This window comes from Brassica rapa, chromosome A05, assembly GCF_000309985.2.
Source record: "Brassica rapa cultivar Chiifu-401-42 chromosome A05, CAAS_Brap_v3.01, whole genome shotgun sequence".
Lineage (NCBI taxonomy): Eukaryota > Viridiplantae > Streptophyta > Magnoliopsida > Brassicales > Brassicaceae > Brassica > Brassica rapa.
This window is the reverse complement of record NC_024799.2, coordinates 3,790,124-3,806,403: the sequence shown is the minus strand read 5'-3', so window position 1 is coordinate 3,806,403 and position 16,280 is coordinate 3,790,124. Positions and strand designations below refer to the sequence as shown.

The window sequence follows — 16,280 nt, the reverse complement described above, 5'->3', positions numbered from 1 at the left end:
AATATGCGGCTGTAACGGTTAGCAATCAAACAATTATATTTGCGGCAACCGCCCACATACGATTTCTACTGAAACGTTTTTAACGAACTATTTCAATTAAAAGTAGACGAAGTATACAGTATGAAAAATACAACCTCGTGAACAGAAGACGAGAAATCAACTTCAAAAAACAGCAAAGGAATGGTCATAAAGTGACTGACCACAACAGAACCTCCACATCCAAAAAAGCAAAACTCAAGAAAAGGGTATGTGGTTGATCCCTCTTATGGTGGCAGCAAAATAGACCACTCGCCCGAAATCATGAATGGAAGATTAACACTGACTTAAGAAGGCAGCGATTGTTCAAGCGAGAGAGAGAGGGTAGCGAATCCAAAAAATGAGATAATATTTCTACTGGAATTTCAGATTTTTGTGCACCAAAAAAATGTATACTGGAATTTCAGATTTTTATTGTTATTTCTTTTGTAGAATTTTCAGATTGTTACACGGTGACAGCAATATATTACAAACTACTTGATCACAATCTAGTTAAGGGGGATCTTAACAATCTTAAAAGCATGAAAATATCATTCAACGGATTTTGTAAGTAAATTATGGGAGAAAAGATATATTCAAGTTGGCTTATTTTTATGTTATACGTAGCTAGAGTAGCTGAAACAACAAACAAGTCTAATTACTATTTTTTTCCTTATCCTTTATTTCTTAGTATAAGCCCAACCACATGCGATCGAGAATGTTGTGAAGGAGCAAAAATAACACGGGTCTTGTCCGAAAGGCTCTGATGATGGGATCCATTTCACCGCGAAGTCAAGCAGGATTGTCGTGAAAGAGATTATTGAAGCCTTGAAGGTAGTGAGAGAAGCGGATTGGCAACCAAGTCTTCACTGGAAACCACTACTGGTGAAGTTTCCCTTTTATTTTGGTGAACCGAACTCCCTAAGCCTTAGTGATCTTGAGTTATAAAAATAATAAGTTGGAAGCACCACCTGGTACGGCCCCGGTTGAAAAAAACTTTAGCATTTAGAGATAATCGTGCTTCTACATTGACAATTGATTGTGTACTGTACCAGTTCCACCCTTTATTTGCATTTGGATATTCATATTGCTAACTTAACATTTCATGAAAACCTTATGTTGTATTCATTAGGCTCGTTGGGTCTTCTTCAGATATAAGAGCATCATTGTCCAGAGTTTCTTAGGGGAATATAAGAAATTATTTTTTAATTTTTAACTAAAATATTAAAAAAATAATTTTTTATATTCTCCTAAAAATTTCAGTCGTGACAAACACGATATGTACAAATGTTCAGTGCCAATTATGACCTCAACTCAGTTATAATTTTTAAATAATACCTAAACTTCTTAAAACGTACCTAAATCTTACAAAAGTTAGTTAACCGTCGACAAAACAAAACCTGTGCCGTAATATCCTTTTAAAAGGGCACACTAACAACTAGATTAACGTAATTTTTTGAAATATTATTACAAATTTGTTATATAAACTACTATTCTTCTTCGTCTTATCAAATTTAAAACTTTAGTAATAATTGTTTCTGATATATATAAATATACATTAACATGTTTTTACTTATCATATCTTTGATAAACTTATATCTTACTAAATATAAATAATAAAATATTTGTGATATTTTGTTCAAAAATGTTAAGAGGCCTCTTGCCGTTCTTTCACTAAGATATCTTATTCAAAATATTAGATATATTAAACAATAAGTAAAATATATAAAAACAATCACCAACGTTTAAATTGGATAAGATGAAGAAAAATAGTAGTTTTTATAATTTCAAATTTGTAATAATATTTTAAAAAGTAACTTTAGTCTAGTTGTTAGTCTTCCTCTTTAAAAGAGTATCATGGCATGAGTTTAAGCCCCAGAATGAACATATTTTTTAAAAATATATATATATATATCTAAACGACGTCGTCTTATCTTCTGTTAACGGTTGACTAAATTCAGTTAGAGTCAATGTAGATTTAGACGTGTTTTAAGAAGTTCAGGTATTTTTTTAGTTATAACTGAGTTGAAGTCGTAATTTGGTATTGACCTTTTGTTCATGTCATATTTGGCACGACTGAAATTGTTGGAGTCGAAATTAGCATTTTTTCTCGTATATCAAAACAACGTCATTTTATCTTGTTAACGGTAACTAACTTTTGTTAGAATCAATGTAGATTTAGGCACGTGTTAAGAAGTTTGGGTAGTATTTTTGAATTATAACTGAGTTGAGGTCGTATTTGGCACTGATCATTTATTCGGGTCGTATTTGGCACGACTGAAATTGTTGGTACCGAAATTGACATTTTTCCGTGTTTATACTTTTTCGTTATCACTATACTAGCTTGTGAGCAGTATTCGTTGAGTTTTTGGCAAAAGGATTATGCATACCTACTTTTGGCATGGGCTGACACTGCAAAAGCATTGTATCTAGCAACATTTTAGGTAATATGTTTTAAAGTTTGAAAGCCCATAATACTTTTAATGCAGTAGAGAGGGTCCAATCTATCAAATTATATTATACTTCTTAAAAATTTTAGTTGGGCATTAGGCTTAAGCTTAACCAATGCCTCTTAACCAATATAATAGCATTGGGCTAAACACAGAATATAAACCTTTTTATAAATATATTTTATATATTTTATTCATTGCATATTTTAAAATTGAACTCTAAGACCTGAAACAAAGAGAAAAAAGTATTCCAAAACTAATGGTGAAAAGTAAATATTTCTTATTGTTTTGTTTTTTAATAAGTAAACTAGATTTTGATTAGCGTTTTTAAAACGTATGATTATTTTTGAAAAAACAAAATTTGAATGATATAAATTTGTATTTTTTATTGTGTATCTACATTTAAATTTTAGACATGAAACATTATATTCAGTGTTCTGAACTCTGACACGAACCCGAATTTTTAAGTATATATAATTAAATTAAAATTTACATGAATATAATTTTATGAAAAACAAGATAATTCATTTATATAAACCGACTTGTATCAATTTTATTATATTTGAAAACTTTAAATATTATAATTTTTTTTGAAAATTTTTTATATTAGAAACAATTTATTTTATATTATATTTTCAGCATATTATATAATTAACTATTGTGATTCAATCCGTTTCATACTTGATAAATATAATAAATTATTTTTATATTCTTATTTAAATATAAATATTAAAATATGAAATTATTTATTATTTATATATCTTATGTTAATATTTGTTTTATTATGTTGAAGTACGTTGTAAAATTCCTGAATATATTTTATTCTGTTATTTTATAATTTATAAAATAGTTAATAAATGGATTAAGTTACTTTATATTTATTAATAGGTTTGGTAATTTAATTATGAATATATATTATGTATATATAAATATTATAGAAATGTCAATTCTTATTATATAAAAAATAAAAATGACGTTTTTAATTTTAGTTGATATTAATAATGATTTTTATTATTTAAAAGTAAATATTAAAATGAAATGCATATTTAAATTTTAATAAAAGATATTAAAAAATATTATTAAAATGTAATCTTACAAAAAGATTCTTGAGAATATATTTTTAAATATATTATTTGAAAATATTAAAATAATTGGTTAAATATGATATATATTTAAATAAATTAGTTGTATGAGAAATAATAAAAATTTAAATAAATGTAATGGTACAACCTAGATTATTGCAAGTAGATAAAAAGTTCTCCTATCTAATAGTATTGATACTTGATTAATATTTTAATATTACAATTTAAATATATATATGGAAATATGAAATTATTTATTATTTATTATTTATACATCTTATGTTAATATTTGTTTTAATATGTTGAAGTATGTTGTAAATTTCTTGAATATATTTTATTCTGTTATTTTATAATTTATAAAATAGTTATTAAATGGATTAAGTTACTTTATAGTTATTAATTGATGTAGTAATTTAATTATAAATATAGATTATGCATATATAAATATTATAGAAATGTCATTTCTTATTATATAAATGAAAAATGAATTAATAATCTTTTTTTTAATTTGAGTTGATATTAATTATGATTTTTATTATTTAAAAGTAAATATTAAAATGATATGCATATTTAACTTTAATAAAAGATATTATTAAAATGTAATCTTAGAAAAAGATTCTTGAGAATTTCCTTTTAGATATCTTATTTTGAAAATATTAAAATAATTGGTTAAATATGATATATATTTAAGTAATTTAGTTGTATGAGAACTAATAAAAAGTTAAATAATTGGTCCAACCTATACTATTTGCACGTAAATATAAAATTTTCATGGTTTAATAGTACTGATTCGATTTACTTAATTATAGACATTTTGATAATTTAACAAATTGAAATGAACCTTTAAAATCACACAAAAAAAATTATGGACCTATGGCAAATGTTCATGTTGCCATGGGTAAGAGCCGGCACTGGGCTTAACCTAGTTCAAATACGCATTAGGCGAAACACCTGCGGCTACTCCAACCTAGCAAGTTAATAGAAAAACAAGATAAAATCGAAGAATGCGCGGAATTTTTTGTTAGATATATCTAAGTATAATATACATTAAATATATATTTACCTATTTTGATAATCAAATTGACGACATACAATGTCAGAAAACAACCGGTTTTTATTGGTCACATGGATGCAGAACTTCCGATTTAGTTTACAGAGTCAGTATGAATCTGTTTGAGTTAATGAGGAAAAAAAATGATAAAAATTGACCTAACATACAGTTAGTTAAGGTGGACATGCCTTTTCACTTTTTGTCTTTGATTCCCATATAAGCACTTTTTTTTTTGCTTTTATCTAATAAAGGGCAATATCATAATTAGATTTCATCTTCTTCTTCCACTTTCCTACTTAACTTGACGCATATTTTTCATTCCGTAACATGATTCATCATTTTTTATATAATTTTCTTCGTTTCAGCTTCGTTTTCTCGTTACCAATGACAAAATATTATAGAACTATGATGTAAACACCGATTACAAGCTTGAAACCGTCAAAAAAATTTGTTGACTCTTGAGTGTTTGGCCGCATATAGTGCAACAACGATTACACGACCCAAAATCGTCCCTCCATGGATTGGTTTTAGAACAAGGTTTTTACCGAACTAGAGAATAGGTTTTCTTTGTGTTAGAGGTTAAATTTTCAGCCTAAATATAACATTTGATAGATTACAATCAATATTCCGATAAAATTAGACATAAATATGACCATACAAAAAGATTGAAAATGTTACTTGAATATTTTTCAGATAAGTACATCTGCATGAAAAAAAATCAGTATGTTATATCTTACAATAACTTATTCTTTTCTATAAAAAACTTATTCATTTTCTGAATTAATCTAGGATTTATGGAGCTTAAATTACTTTTTAGATAAGAGAATCTTAATGTTTAATCTTATGTTTTTTTCGTTTTTTCTATATTTATTTTTATAATTGTTATATTTAATCAATATTTAATAAAATTTTACGAATACAATGATTTTATAATTTTGTTTTAACAATTCTATTCTACGATGACCCGTGGTAATCGAGGAATCTTTTCCTTATTCCTGTTAGTAAGACTTATCTGTGTTTTGTTGTCTTTTCTTTTTAGTCTAACGAATATATTTTTTTGTTTTCTCGGTTTGTTGTTGTTAATATTTTTGTGTCGTTTAGTCATCTTCTTTTAATTCATTATAAATGTTATAAATTCTGTCAAAATTTCAAAATTTAATGTAAATTTAATATTTAACAAATTTTAGTATAATATTTACTAGTGTTAAATCTTCTACTATAACATATTTTAAATATATTTCAAATAAGTACATCTATATGTAATAAACTTAGTACATTATATTTCACAATAACTTTATCTTCATCTCCATTAGTATAAACATACAAAAATTATACAATGTTTAATCAACATTTTAATAAAATTTACAAGTGAAATATTTTTATAATATTTAGGTTAATTCTATTCTACGATGACCTATGGTAATCGAGGAATCTTTTCCTTCTTTCGGTTAGTAATATTTATGTGTGTTTTGTTTTCGTTCCTTTTTAGTCTAACGGCCGGATATATACTTTTTCGGTTTGTTGTCGTTATGTTGTCGTTAGTATTTTGTGTCGTTTAGTCACTTCTTTTAATTTATTATAGATGTTATAAATTCTGTCAAAAATTCAAAATTTAATGTTTAACAAATTTTAGTATAAAATTTACTAGTGTTATATCTTCTACTATAACATATTTTACATATAATTCAAATAAGTGCATCTATATGTAATAAACTTAGTATATTATATTTCACAATAACTTTATCTTCATCTCCATTAGTATAAACATACGGAAACTATATAATGTTTAATCAAAATTTTAATAAAATTTACAAATAAAATATTTTTATAATCTTTAGGTCAGTTCTATTCTACGATGACCCGTGCTAATCGAAGAATCTTTTTCTTCTTTCCGTTAGTAAGATTTATGTGTGTTTTGTTGTCTTTCCTTTTTAGTCTAATGAATATATTTTTATTTTTTGGTTTGTTGTCGTTATGTTGTCATTTAGTTATTTTCTTTTAATTCATTATAAATGTTATAAATTCTGTTAAAATTCAAAATTTAATATAAAATTTAATATTTAATAAAAATTAGTATAAAATTTACTAGTGTTATATCTTCTACTATAACATATATTTCAAATAAGTACATCTACATGCAATAAACTTAGTACATTATATTTCACAATAATCTTCATCTCCATTAGTATAAACACATGGAAAATATATAATGTTTCAGATGACTTAATTTCTAGCATTTCTTTGTTTTCTTGTTTCGCATACAATATAATATTATATTTTTAATCAATATTCTGATAGATTTAAACAAAAGAAAATATAAACCATCATATCATTAGATAGCATATTGGATTAATTTTCTACAATTGATTACATGTAATCTAGTCAGTGGAGTGTTTGGATATTATTCAATATTTCTTTCCTAAATCAAACAAAAGTCTTTGGATGCAGATACTTTATTACTAAAATAACGTATGCGCATTTAATAAAACTTATTAGTCAAACATAAAATATTTACTTTCTTTTGGCAGTATCTTCATTTATTATACAACTAATTAAACTTTCGGTATAGGATACCTTAGGAATTTCACTTTTAACTTTTAAGAAATACACTTGCCTTAAACCAAAACATAACCATGTAATGACAACAAAGCATACCACTATTCAAACAGTATGCTTAAAGAAGTAAAATAATGTCTAGTCTTTGACTATACCATCGTTTGTCTTCTACTGGTATACCACTATTCAAACAGAGTAACCGTTACATTAATCAACTTGCAACTTTCTTCATGGACTAACGTCCTCACAGATTCTCAGATTCTTCCTTTATAACACTAGGGCTCCCATCAATCTTATCATCATCATCTCTCTGTTTTCTATCTCTCTCTCTCTCTAGATTACTTAAGATGGATTTTCGAGCTCAATTACTTGGTGATCACCCCCGCCCCCGGTGGGCCAGTTCGACGTCTGATGATGAATTAAAATTTTCATACGCGGCTATGGTTTTCTTGGGCTGGATAAATGGTTTGTTTCGATCTCAAATTAACGATTTTGATTTTTGGTTTTAGCATTGAAAGACTACCCTTTATATTTGATTTGTTTGAATCTGCGTTCTGAATCAGTGGCGATGTATATGCTCGCGCCTGTTTTGCGCCCAACAAATGTCTGGATTGGACCTAACGCTTCCATGCTTGTTGAACCAAACTCCATCTTTATCAAAAGCGTTAAGGTTGTTGTTGTTGTCTGGTTACATCTTTTTGTGTTCCTTCATGTGTTGTGCTAATTAATGTATTTTTTTCTTTCTGTTAGGTGGAAAATGTGTATGGTTCTGAACCTGGTCTTCAGCTGTTTGGGTTCTATGCATCTCCTCCTGTTGCTGTAATGAATTGGTCTGAATCTCGTTTGGTGTCTGTCTCACATAGATCTTACGGGGTAGGTTTGAGATTCCTCATGATTGTTATGACTATTTGAAATTGTTGTCGCATTGGTTGAAATCATATAAATTTATTGAACTGGTTTAATTAGTCTCAGGGATGCCCTTACTATTTGAACGAAGGAGCCTCGTTGAATATTTCATATAATGTTAAACCTGAAGGCTGTTCAGTTCGGCTTGTGGTCGATAAAGGTTGGTTAATATTATATATGTTCGTGTTCTTGCTTGTCTTTCTGCTATGGTTTGCATGTTGGTTTGATATTTGTCATCAAGGTTGTGATAAGAGTACAAATACCCTAAAGCTCTTCTTTAATGAAGAACTTGTAACCGATAAAACCCCTTAGCAAAGTGTATAATTTTCCTAAACATACTCCAAAACGTAAAGCAAAACCTAACTAAGGAAAGATGTTTTAATCGTGAATGTAGTTGTTTGTTTAAAAGTGTTGCCTTTTTAGGGATGCCAACATAATTATTTAAATGCTCTCGTTTTCACAGTAATGGCCACTCGCTGGTTGTGGGAGGAACCTCCAATTGATCTGACCGCTCTCACACTGAATCTGATTCAGGGTTAGTCAACTAGGAGATCCAACTTAAGTGCTTTGGTTACACTGGTTATTCATGAGTTAATAAAAGTTTTTTTACAGGGAGTGGTGTGATTCAACTGAACATAAGTAAAACTGAAAGTTATCAACTTAATGTGGCTAACCCCAACTTGAAGGACGTAGAGGCAATAATTACTTTGGTTTCTGTTGTGTTCTTGCACACGTCCATTTTTTTTTTTGAACTTGTGATGGAATTTGTTCAGGTGGAACTGGATATTGATGTGAAGGCTGTCGTGTATGATACTAAGGAACCATCATTCTACAAGTGTAACTTCAGCAACAGCGCGTGCACATTTAATACAATGCCTTTTGTTGGAACTTCTATTGTTTTAACTTCACCAGCACATCGACAGGTATGTATTCTCTATGAACCACACTAACAATTTTTTTTATATATTATTCTCAGTCTCAGCTGAATGAATCCTCATCTCTCACTGTCTCTGAGTTCAGAGAGTATTATCTGGAGACCAAGAATGGTTCATCAGAATTTCCTATCAAGCTAGATGCACTTCATATGCCATCGTCACAGGTAAACTTTTAATTCATTTGGTATCTGAGCATTGTAAACTAATTCTTTTGGTATCAATTACATGTAGCATTTGTGAATATACAGGTCTCGTGATTTGCTTCATTTTGCTATCTATAAAACTAAATAACTGGTTACAGCATCATGGGGAAGAGAGATATGTAATGGATGATGATTCATCGATTATAAGTCTACTTGTAAACAAAGATGACGATGTATGAATCAATGTATGATGAAATTATAAAGCTTTATAATAATAAAAGATATAATTAAAATATTAACAAATCTCAATTTTTTTCTGTATTATTATTTTTTGTTTCTTGACCAACACAATTGTGATAAGACCTCTTTGTTTAACCCATTACAGGATGAGTATTATATTGAATGTCATCTTTCAAAAATGTAACGAAACCTCTAAATTAGTCCCTAGTTTTATGGTGATTTTTTTTTTTTTGGAACATAATTTTTTTTATCAAACATCAAATTTTGTAACTACAAAGGGAAGAGGAACATCTCCTTTGACAACCAAAATAAAACTGTTATGGTGGTGAATTTTTGTTTTTCTCAAAAGAGTAAGATAATGAAATATTGTCATGGTTCGAGAAATTTAATCAAATTTTTTAAAAAAGAATGTCAAATTTTAATAAGTAAAATATTTCAAAAAAAAAATGTTTAGCTTAATTCTACTATGTCTTGAGATAGTGGATTAATTTTCATTCTTTTCGTTACTAAGATTTACGTGTGTTTCGTTATCTTTCCTTTTCAATCTAATAAATAAGTTCTTTGGTTTTCGGTTTATTGTTGTCATGTTGTCGTTGGTATTTTAGTGTAGTTTAGTCGTTTTCTTTTAATTTGTTATTAGTGTTGTAACTTCTGTCCAAAATTTAAGATTTGATGTAAATTTTAATATTTTTTAAAAAATTGATATAAATTTTACTAGTGTTATATCTTCTATATTAAATATATTTCAAATAAGTACATCTATCTGCAAAAAACTCAGTACATTATATTTCACAGTAACTTAGTCTTCATCTCCATTAGTATAATACTAGATCTTGATCCGCGCAACCGCACGGGTGTTTAATTTCATTTTTATAAACGTAAAATAAGTTATTTCATTAGTAGCAAATATGTTTAACATTAACTATATTTTAAAATGTTTATATGATTTTTTCAAACACAATAACGTAATATGTTTGGAGTTGTTAGAGCATCTCCAACCCATCTCTATAATAGAGATCTCTAAAATAGATGAAAAAATAAAGACGATATTTAGAGGAAAAAATAGTATTCCTCTATTTATAGAGGCAAATATAGCATTCCTCTATTAGAGAGAAACACATTAGAGCAAAAACACCGTTTCTATTTTTTCTTCTATTTTAGAGATTTCTATTATAGAGATGAGTTGGAGATGGTCTTATGTTATGGAAAATCTAACTTGATTTCGTGTATTAAGATTGTTATAAGGGCAATTGTCAATAATAGCACCTTTTGAAGTTTATGTCTCAAAAATAGCTCTAGAAGGAGAAAGTCAGAAAAATGACATTCATTAAAGAGTGAAATATCCCTAATACCCTTGGTTTAAAATTAAATAAACAAACAAAAATAAATAAAAATAAAAAATGAAAAAAAGAAAATTTTTATAGATTCAGATTATATTTTTCAGATTCGAAATTTTTATAAATTTTTTTTAAAAAAAAATTTAGAAATTTTTTTTTATTTTTTCAAATTTTTTTTTTATAATTTAAAAATACTTTTTGAAACTGTTTTCAAAATTTTTATTTTTTATTTTAGTATTTATTTTTTATAAAATTTTAAACCCTAATTCCAAAACCCCACCCCTTAACTCTAAACCCTAAGGTTTGGATTAATTAACCCAATGGATATAAATGTATATTTACCTCTTTAATGAAACATATTTTTGTGATTTTGAGCCTTGAGTGCTACTTTGGGAACAAAAACTTGGTTTGGTGTTATCCTAGTCTTTTTCTCTTGTTATAAACTAAAATATGGAAACAAAATGTGGATTTTATGGTATTTTAAGATAGTGATTTATTTCTATAGGATAATCAATATTTTTAGGGGAAATTTTACTTATACACTTTCTTTGGTACCACATTTCAAATATACCACAAGTATGTGGACATTTTATATGATTTTCTTCGTTTCAGCTTTGTTTTCTCGTTACCAATGACGAAATATAATAGAACTATGATGTAAACACCGATTTCAAGCTTGAAACCATCAAAAAAAATTTGTTGACTCTTGAGTGTTTGGCCGCATATAGTGCAACAACGATTACACGACCCAAACTCGTCCCTCCATGGATTGGTTTTAGAACAAGGTTTTTACCGAACTAGAGAATAGGTTTTCTTTGTGTTAGAGGTTAAATTTTCAGCCTAAATATAACATTTTATTGATTACAATCAATATTCCGATAAAATAAGACATAAATATGACCATACAAAAAGATTGAAAATGTTACTTGAATATTTTTCAGATAAGTACATCTGCATGAAAAAAATCAGTATGTTATATCTTACAATAACTTATTCTTTTCTATAAAAAACTTATTCATTTTCTGAATTAATCTATGATTTATGGAGCTTAAATTACTTTTTAGATAAGAGAGAATCTTAATGTTTAATCTTATTTTTTTCGTTTTTTCTATATTTATTTTTATAATTTTTATATTTAATCAATATTTTAATAAAATTTTACGAATAAAATGATTTTATAATTTTTTTTATCAATTCTATTCTACGATGACCGGTGGTAATCGAGGAATCTTTTCCTTATTTCCGTTAGTAAGACTTATCTGTGTTTTGTTGTCTTTTCTTTTTAGTCTAACGAATATATTTTTTTGTTTCCTCGGTTTGTTGTTGTTAATATTTTTGTGTCGTTTAGTCATCTTCTTTTAATTCATTATAAATGTTATAAATTCTGTCAAAATTTCAAAATTTAATGTAAATTTAATATTTAACAAATTTCAGTATAACATTTACTAGTGTTAAATCTTCTACTATAACATATTTTACATATATTTCAAGTAAGTACATCTATATGTAATAAACTTAGTACATTATATTTCACAATAACTTTATCTTCATCTCTATTAGTATAAACATACAAAAATTATACAATGTTTAATCAACATTTTAGTAAAATTTACAAGTGAAACATTTTTATAATATTTAGGTTAATTCTATTCTACGATGATCCATGGTAATCGAGGAATCTTTTTCTTCTTTCGGTTAGTAATATTTATGTGTGTTTTGTTTTCGTTCCTTTTTAGTCTAACGGCCGGATATATACTTTTTCGGTTTGTTGTCGTTATGTTGTCGTTAGTATTTTGTGTCGTTTAGTCATCTTCTTTTAATTCATTATAGATGTTATAAATTCTGTCAAAAGTTCAAAATTTAATGTTTAACAAATTTTAGTATAAAATTTACTAGTGTTATATCTTCTACTATAACATATTTTACATATAATTCAAATAAGTACATCTATATGTAATAAACTTAGTACATTATATTTCACAATAACTTTATCTTCATCTCCATTAGTATAAACATACGGAAACTATATAATGTTTAATCAAAATTTTAATAAAATTTACAAATAAAATATTTTTATAATTTTTAGGTGAATTCTATTCTACGATGACCCGTGGTAATCGAAGAATCTTTTCCTTCTTTCCGTTAGTAAGATTTATGTGTGTTTTTGTCTTTCCTTTTTAGTCTAATTAATATATTTTTGTTTTTTTGGTTTGTTGTTGTTATGTTGTCATTTAGTTATTTTCTTTTAATTCATTATAAATGTTATAAATTCTGTCATAATTCAAAATTTAATATAAAATTTAATATTTAACAAAAATTAGTATAAAATTTACTAGTGTTATATCTTCTACTATAACATATATTTCAAATAAGTACATCTACATGCAATAAATTTAGTACATTATATTTCACAATAACTTTATCTTCATCTCCATTAGTATAAACACATGGAAAATATATAATGTTTCAGATGACTTAATTTCTAGCATTTCTTTGTTTTCTTGTTTCGCATATAATATAATATTATATTTTTAATCAATATTCTGATAGATTTAAACAAAAAAAAATATAAACCAACATATCATTAGATAGCATATTGGATTAATTTTCTACAATTGATTACATGTAATCAAGTCAGTGGAATGTTTGGATATTATTCAATATTTCTTTCCTAAATCAAACAAAAGTCTTTGGATGCAGATACTTTATTACTAAAATACCGTATGCGCATTTAATAAAAATTATTAGTCAAAGTGTCAAACATAAAATATTTACTTTCTTTTGGCAGTATCTTCATTTATTATACAACTAATTAAACTTCCGGTATAGAATACCTTAGTAATTTCACTTTTAAGAAATACACTTTCCTTAAACCAAAACATAACCATGTAATGACAACAAAGCATACCCTTATTCAAACAGTATGCTTAAAGAAGTCAAATACTGTCTAGTCTTTGACTATACCATCGTTTGTCTTCTACTGGTATACCACTATTCAAACAGAGTAACCGTTACATTAATCAACTTGCAACTTTCTTCATGGACTAACGTCCTCACAGATTCTCAGATTCTTCCTTTATAACACTAGGGCTCCCATCAATCTTATCATCATCATCTCTCTGTTTTCTATCTCTCTCTCTCTCTAGATTACTTAAGATGGATTTTCGAGCTCAATTACTTGGTGATCACCCCCGCCCCCGGTGGGCCAGTTCGACGTCTGATGTTGAATTAAAATTTTCATACGCGGCTATGGTTTTCTTTGGCTGGATAAATGGTTTGTTTCGATCTCAAATTAACGATTTTGATTTTTGGTTTTAGCATTGAAAGACTTCCCTTTATATTTGATTTGTTTGAATCTGCGTTCTGAATCAGTGGCGATGTATATGCTCGCGCCTGTTTTGCGCCCAACAAATGTCTGGATTGGACCTAACGCTTCCATGCTTGTTGAACCAAACTCCATCTTTATCAAAAGCGTTAAGGTTGTTGTTGTTGTCTGGTTACATCTTTTTGTGTTCCTTCATGTGTTGTGCTAATTAATGTATTTTTTTCTTTCTGTTAGGTGGAAAATGTGTATGGTTCTGAACCTGGTCTTCAGCTGTTTGGGTTCTATGCATCTCCTCCTGTTGCTGTAATGAATTGGTCTGAATCTCGTTTGGTGTCTGTCTCACATAGATCTTACGGGGTAGGTTTGAGATTCCTCATGATTGTTATGACTATTTGAAATTGTTGTCGCATTGGTTGAAATCATATAAATTTATTGAACTGGTTTAATTAGTCTCAGGGATGCCCTTACTATTTGAACGAAGGAGCCTCGTTGAATATTTCATATAATGTTAAACCTGAAGGCTATTCAGTTCGGCTTGTGGTCGATAAAGGTTGGTTAATATTATATATATATGTTCGTGTTCTTGCTTGTCTTTCTGCTATGGTTTGCATGTTGGTTTGATATTTGTCATCAAGGTTGTGATATGAGTACAAATACCCTAAAGCTCTTCTTTAATGAAGAACTTGTAACCGATAAAACCCCTTAGCAAAGTGTATAATTTTCCTAAACATACTCCAAAACGTAAAGCAAAACCTAACTAAGGAAAGATGTCTTAATCGTGAATGTAGTTGTTTGTTTAAAAGTGTTGCCTTTTTAGGGATGCCAACATAATTATTTAAATGCTCTCGTTTTCGCAGTAATCGCCACTCGCTGGTTGTGGGAGGAACCTCCAAATTATGAGACCGCTCTCTCATTGAATCTGATTCAGGGTTAGTTAACTAGGACTTAAGTGCTTTGGTTATACTGGTTATTCATGAGTTAATAAAAGTTTTTTTACAGGGAGTGGTGTGATTCAACTGAACATAAAAAATACTGAAAGTTATCATCTTAATGTGGCTAACCCCAACTTGAAGGACGTAGAGGCAATAATTACTTTGGTTTCTGTTGTGTTCTTGCACACGTCCATTTTTTTTTGAACTTGTGTTGGAATTTGTTCAGGTGGAACTGGATATTGATGTGATGGCTGTCGTGTATGATACTAAAGAACCACCATTCTACAAGTGTAACTTCAGCAACAGGGCGTGCACATTCAATACAATGCCTTTTGTTGGAACTTCTATTGTTATAACTTCACCAGCATATCGACAGGTATGTATTTTCTATGAACCACACTAACAATTTTTTTTATATATTATTCTCAGTCTCAGCTGAATGAATCCTCATCTCTCACTGTCTCTGAGTTCAGGGAGTATTATCTGGAGAACAAGAATGGTTCATCAGAATTTCCTATCAAGCTAGATGCACTTCATATGCCATCGTCACTGGTAAACTTTTAATTCATTTGGTATCTGAGCATTGTAAACTAATTCTTTTGGTATCAATTACATGTAGCATTTGTGAATATACAGGTCTCGTGATTTGCTTCATTTTGCTATCTATAAAACTAAATAACTGGTTACAGCATCATGGGGAAGAGAGATACGTAATGGATGATGATTCATCGATTATAAGTCTACTTGTAAACAAAGATGACGATGTATGAATCAATGTATGATGAAATTATAAAGCTTTATAATAATTAAAGATATAATTAAATATAACAAATCTCAATTTTTTCTGTATTATTATTTTTTGTTTCTTGACCAACACAATTGTGATAAGACCTCTTTGTTTAACCCATTACAGGATGAGTATTATATTGAATGTCATCTTTCAAAGATGTAACGAAACCTCTAAATTAGTCCCTAGTTTTGTGGTGATTTTTTTTTTTTTGGAACATAATTTTTTTTATCAAACATCAAATTTTGTAACTACAAAGGAAAGAGGAACATCTCCTTTGATAACCAAAATAAAACTGTTATGGTGGTGAATTTTTGTTTTTTCTCAAAAGAGTAAGATAATGAAATATTGTGATGGCTCGAGAAATTTAATCAAATTAAAAAAAAAAAGAATGTCAAATTTTAATAAGTAAAATATTTCAAAAATATTAAAAAATTAAAAATTAATAAAAAAATTTGTCAAATTTTAAAAAGTAAAATATTTCAAAAAAATGTTTAGCTTAATTCTACTATGTCTTGAGA

The 16,280-nt window shown here is 27.8% G+C and overlaps 2 protein-coding genes across 4 annotated transcripts; both read left to right on the top strand.

Annotated features, from left to right (window-relative positions):
* Positions 1 to 3,516: 3,516 nt before the first annotated feature.
* On the top strand, positions 3,517 to 9,648 carry LOC103867129 (E3 ubiquitin-protein ligase APD1). Of its 2 annotated transcripts, none has more exons than XM_009145167.2 (9): positions 3,517 to 7,619; positions 7,718 to 7,824; positions 7,905 to 8,027; positions 8,127 to 8,220; positions 8,524 to 8,595; positions 8,673 to 8,755; positions 8,834 to 8,983; positions 9,081 to 9,159; positions 9,244 to 9,648. In XM_009145167.2, the coding sequence occupies exons 1-9, from the start codon at positions 7,502 to 7,504 to the stop codon at positions 9,375 to 9,377; spliced, it is 960 nt and encodes a 319-aa protein (XP_009143415.2). In that variant the 5' UTR covers positions 3,517 to 7,501; the 3' UTR covers positions 9,378 to 9,648. The 2 variants fall into 2 exon arrangements, with proteins under 2 accessions (XP_009143415.2, XP_009143414.2); XM_009145166.2 differs by having other exon boundaries at positions 3,961 to 7,619; positions 8,121 to 8,220.
* A 1,337-nt stretch (positions 9,649 to 10,985) lies between these two features.
* LOC103867128 (E3 ubiquitin-protein ligase APD1-like) lies at positions 10,986 to 16,148 on the top strand. 2 transcript variants are annotated; one of them, XM_009145165.3, is made up of 9 exons: positions 10,986 to 13,989; positions 14,088 to 14,194; positions 14,275 to 14,397; positions 14,497 to 14,590; positions 14,898 to 14,969; positions 15,040 to 15,122; positions 15,199 to 15,348; positions 15,446 to 15,524; positions 15,609 to 16,148. In XM_009145165.3, exons 1-9 carry the CDS (start codon positions 13,872 to 13,874, stop codon positions 15,740 to 15,742), a joined length of 960 nt encoding a protein of 319 aa, XP_009143413.2. In that variant the 5' UTR covers positions 10,986 to 13,871; the 3' UTR covers positions 15,743 to 16,148. The 2 variants fall into 2 exon arrangements, with proteins under 2 accessions (XP_009143413.2, XP_009143411.2); XM_009145163.3 differs by having other exon boundaries at positions 11,002 to 13,989; positions 14,491 to 14,590.
* Positions 16,149 to 16,280: the final 132 nt, after the last annotated feature.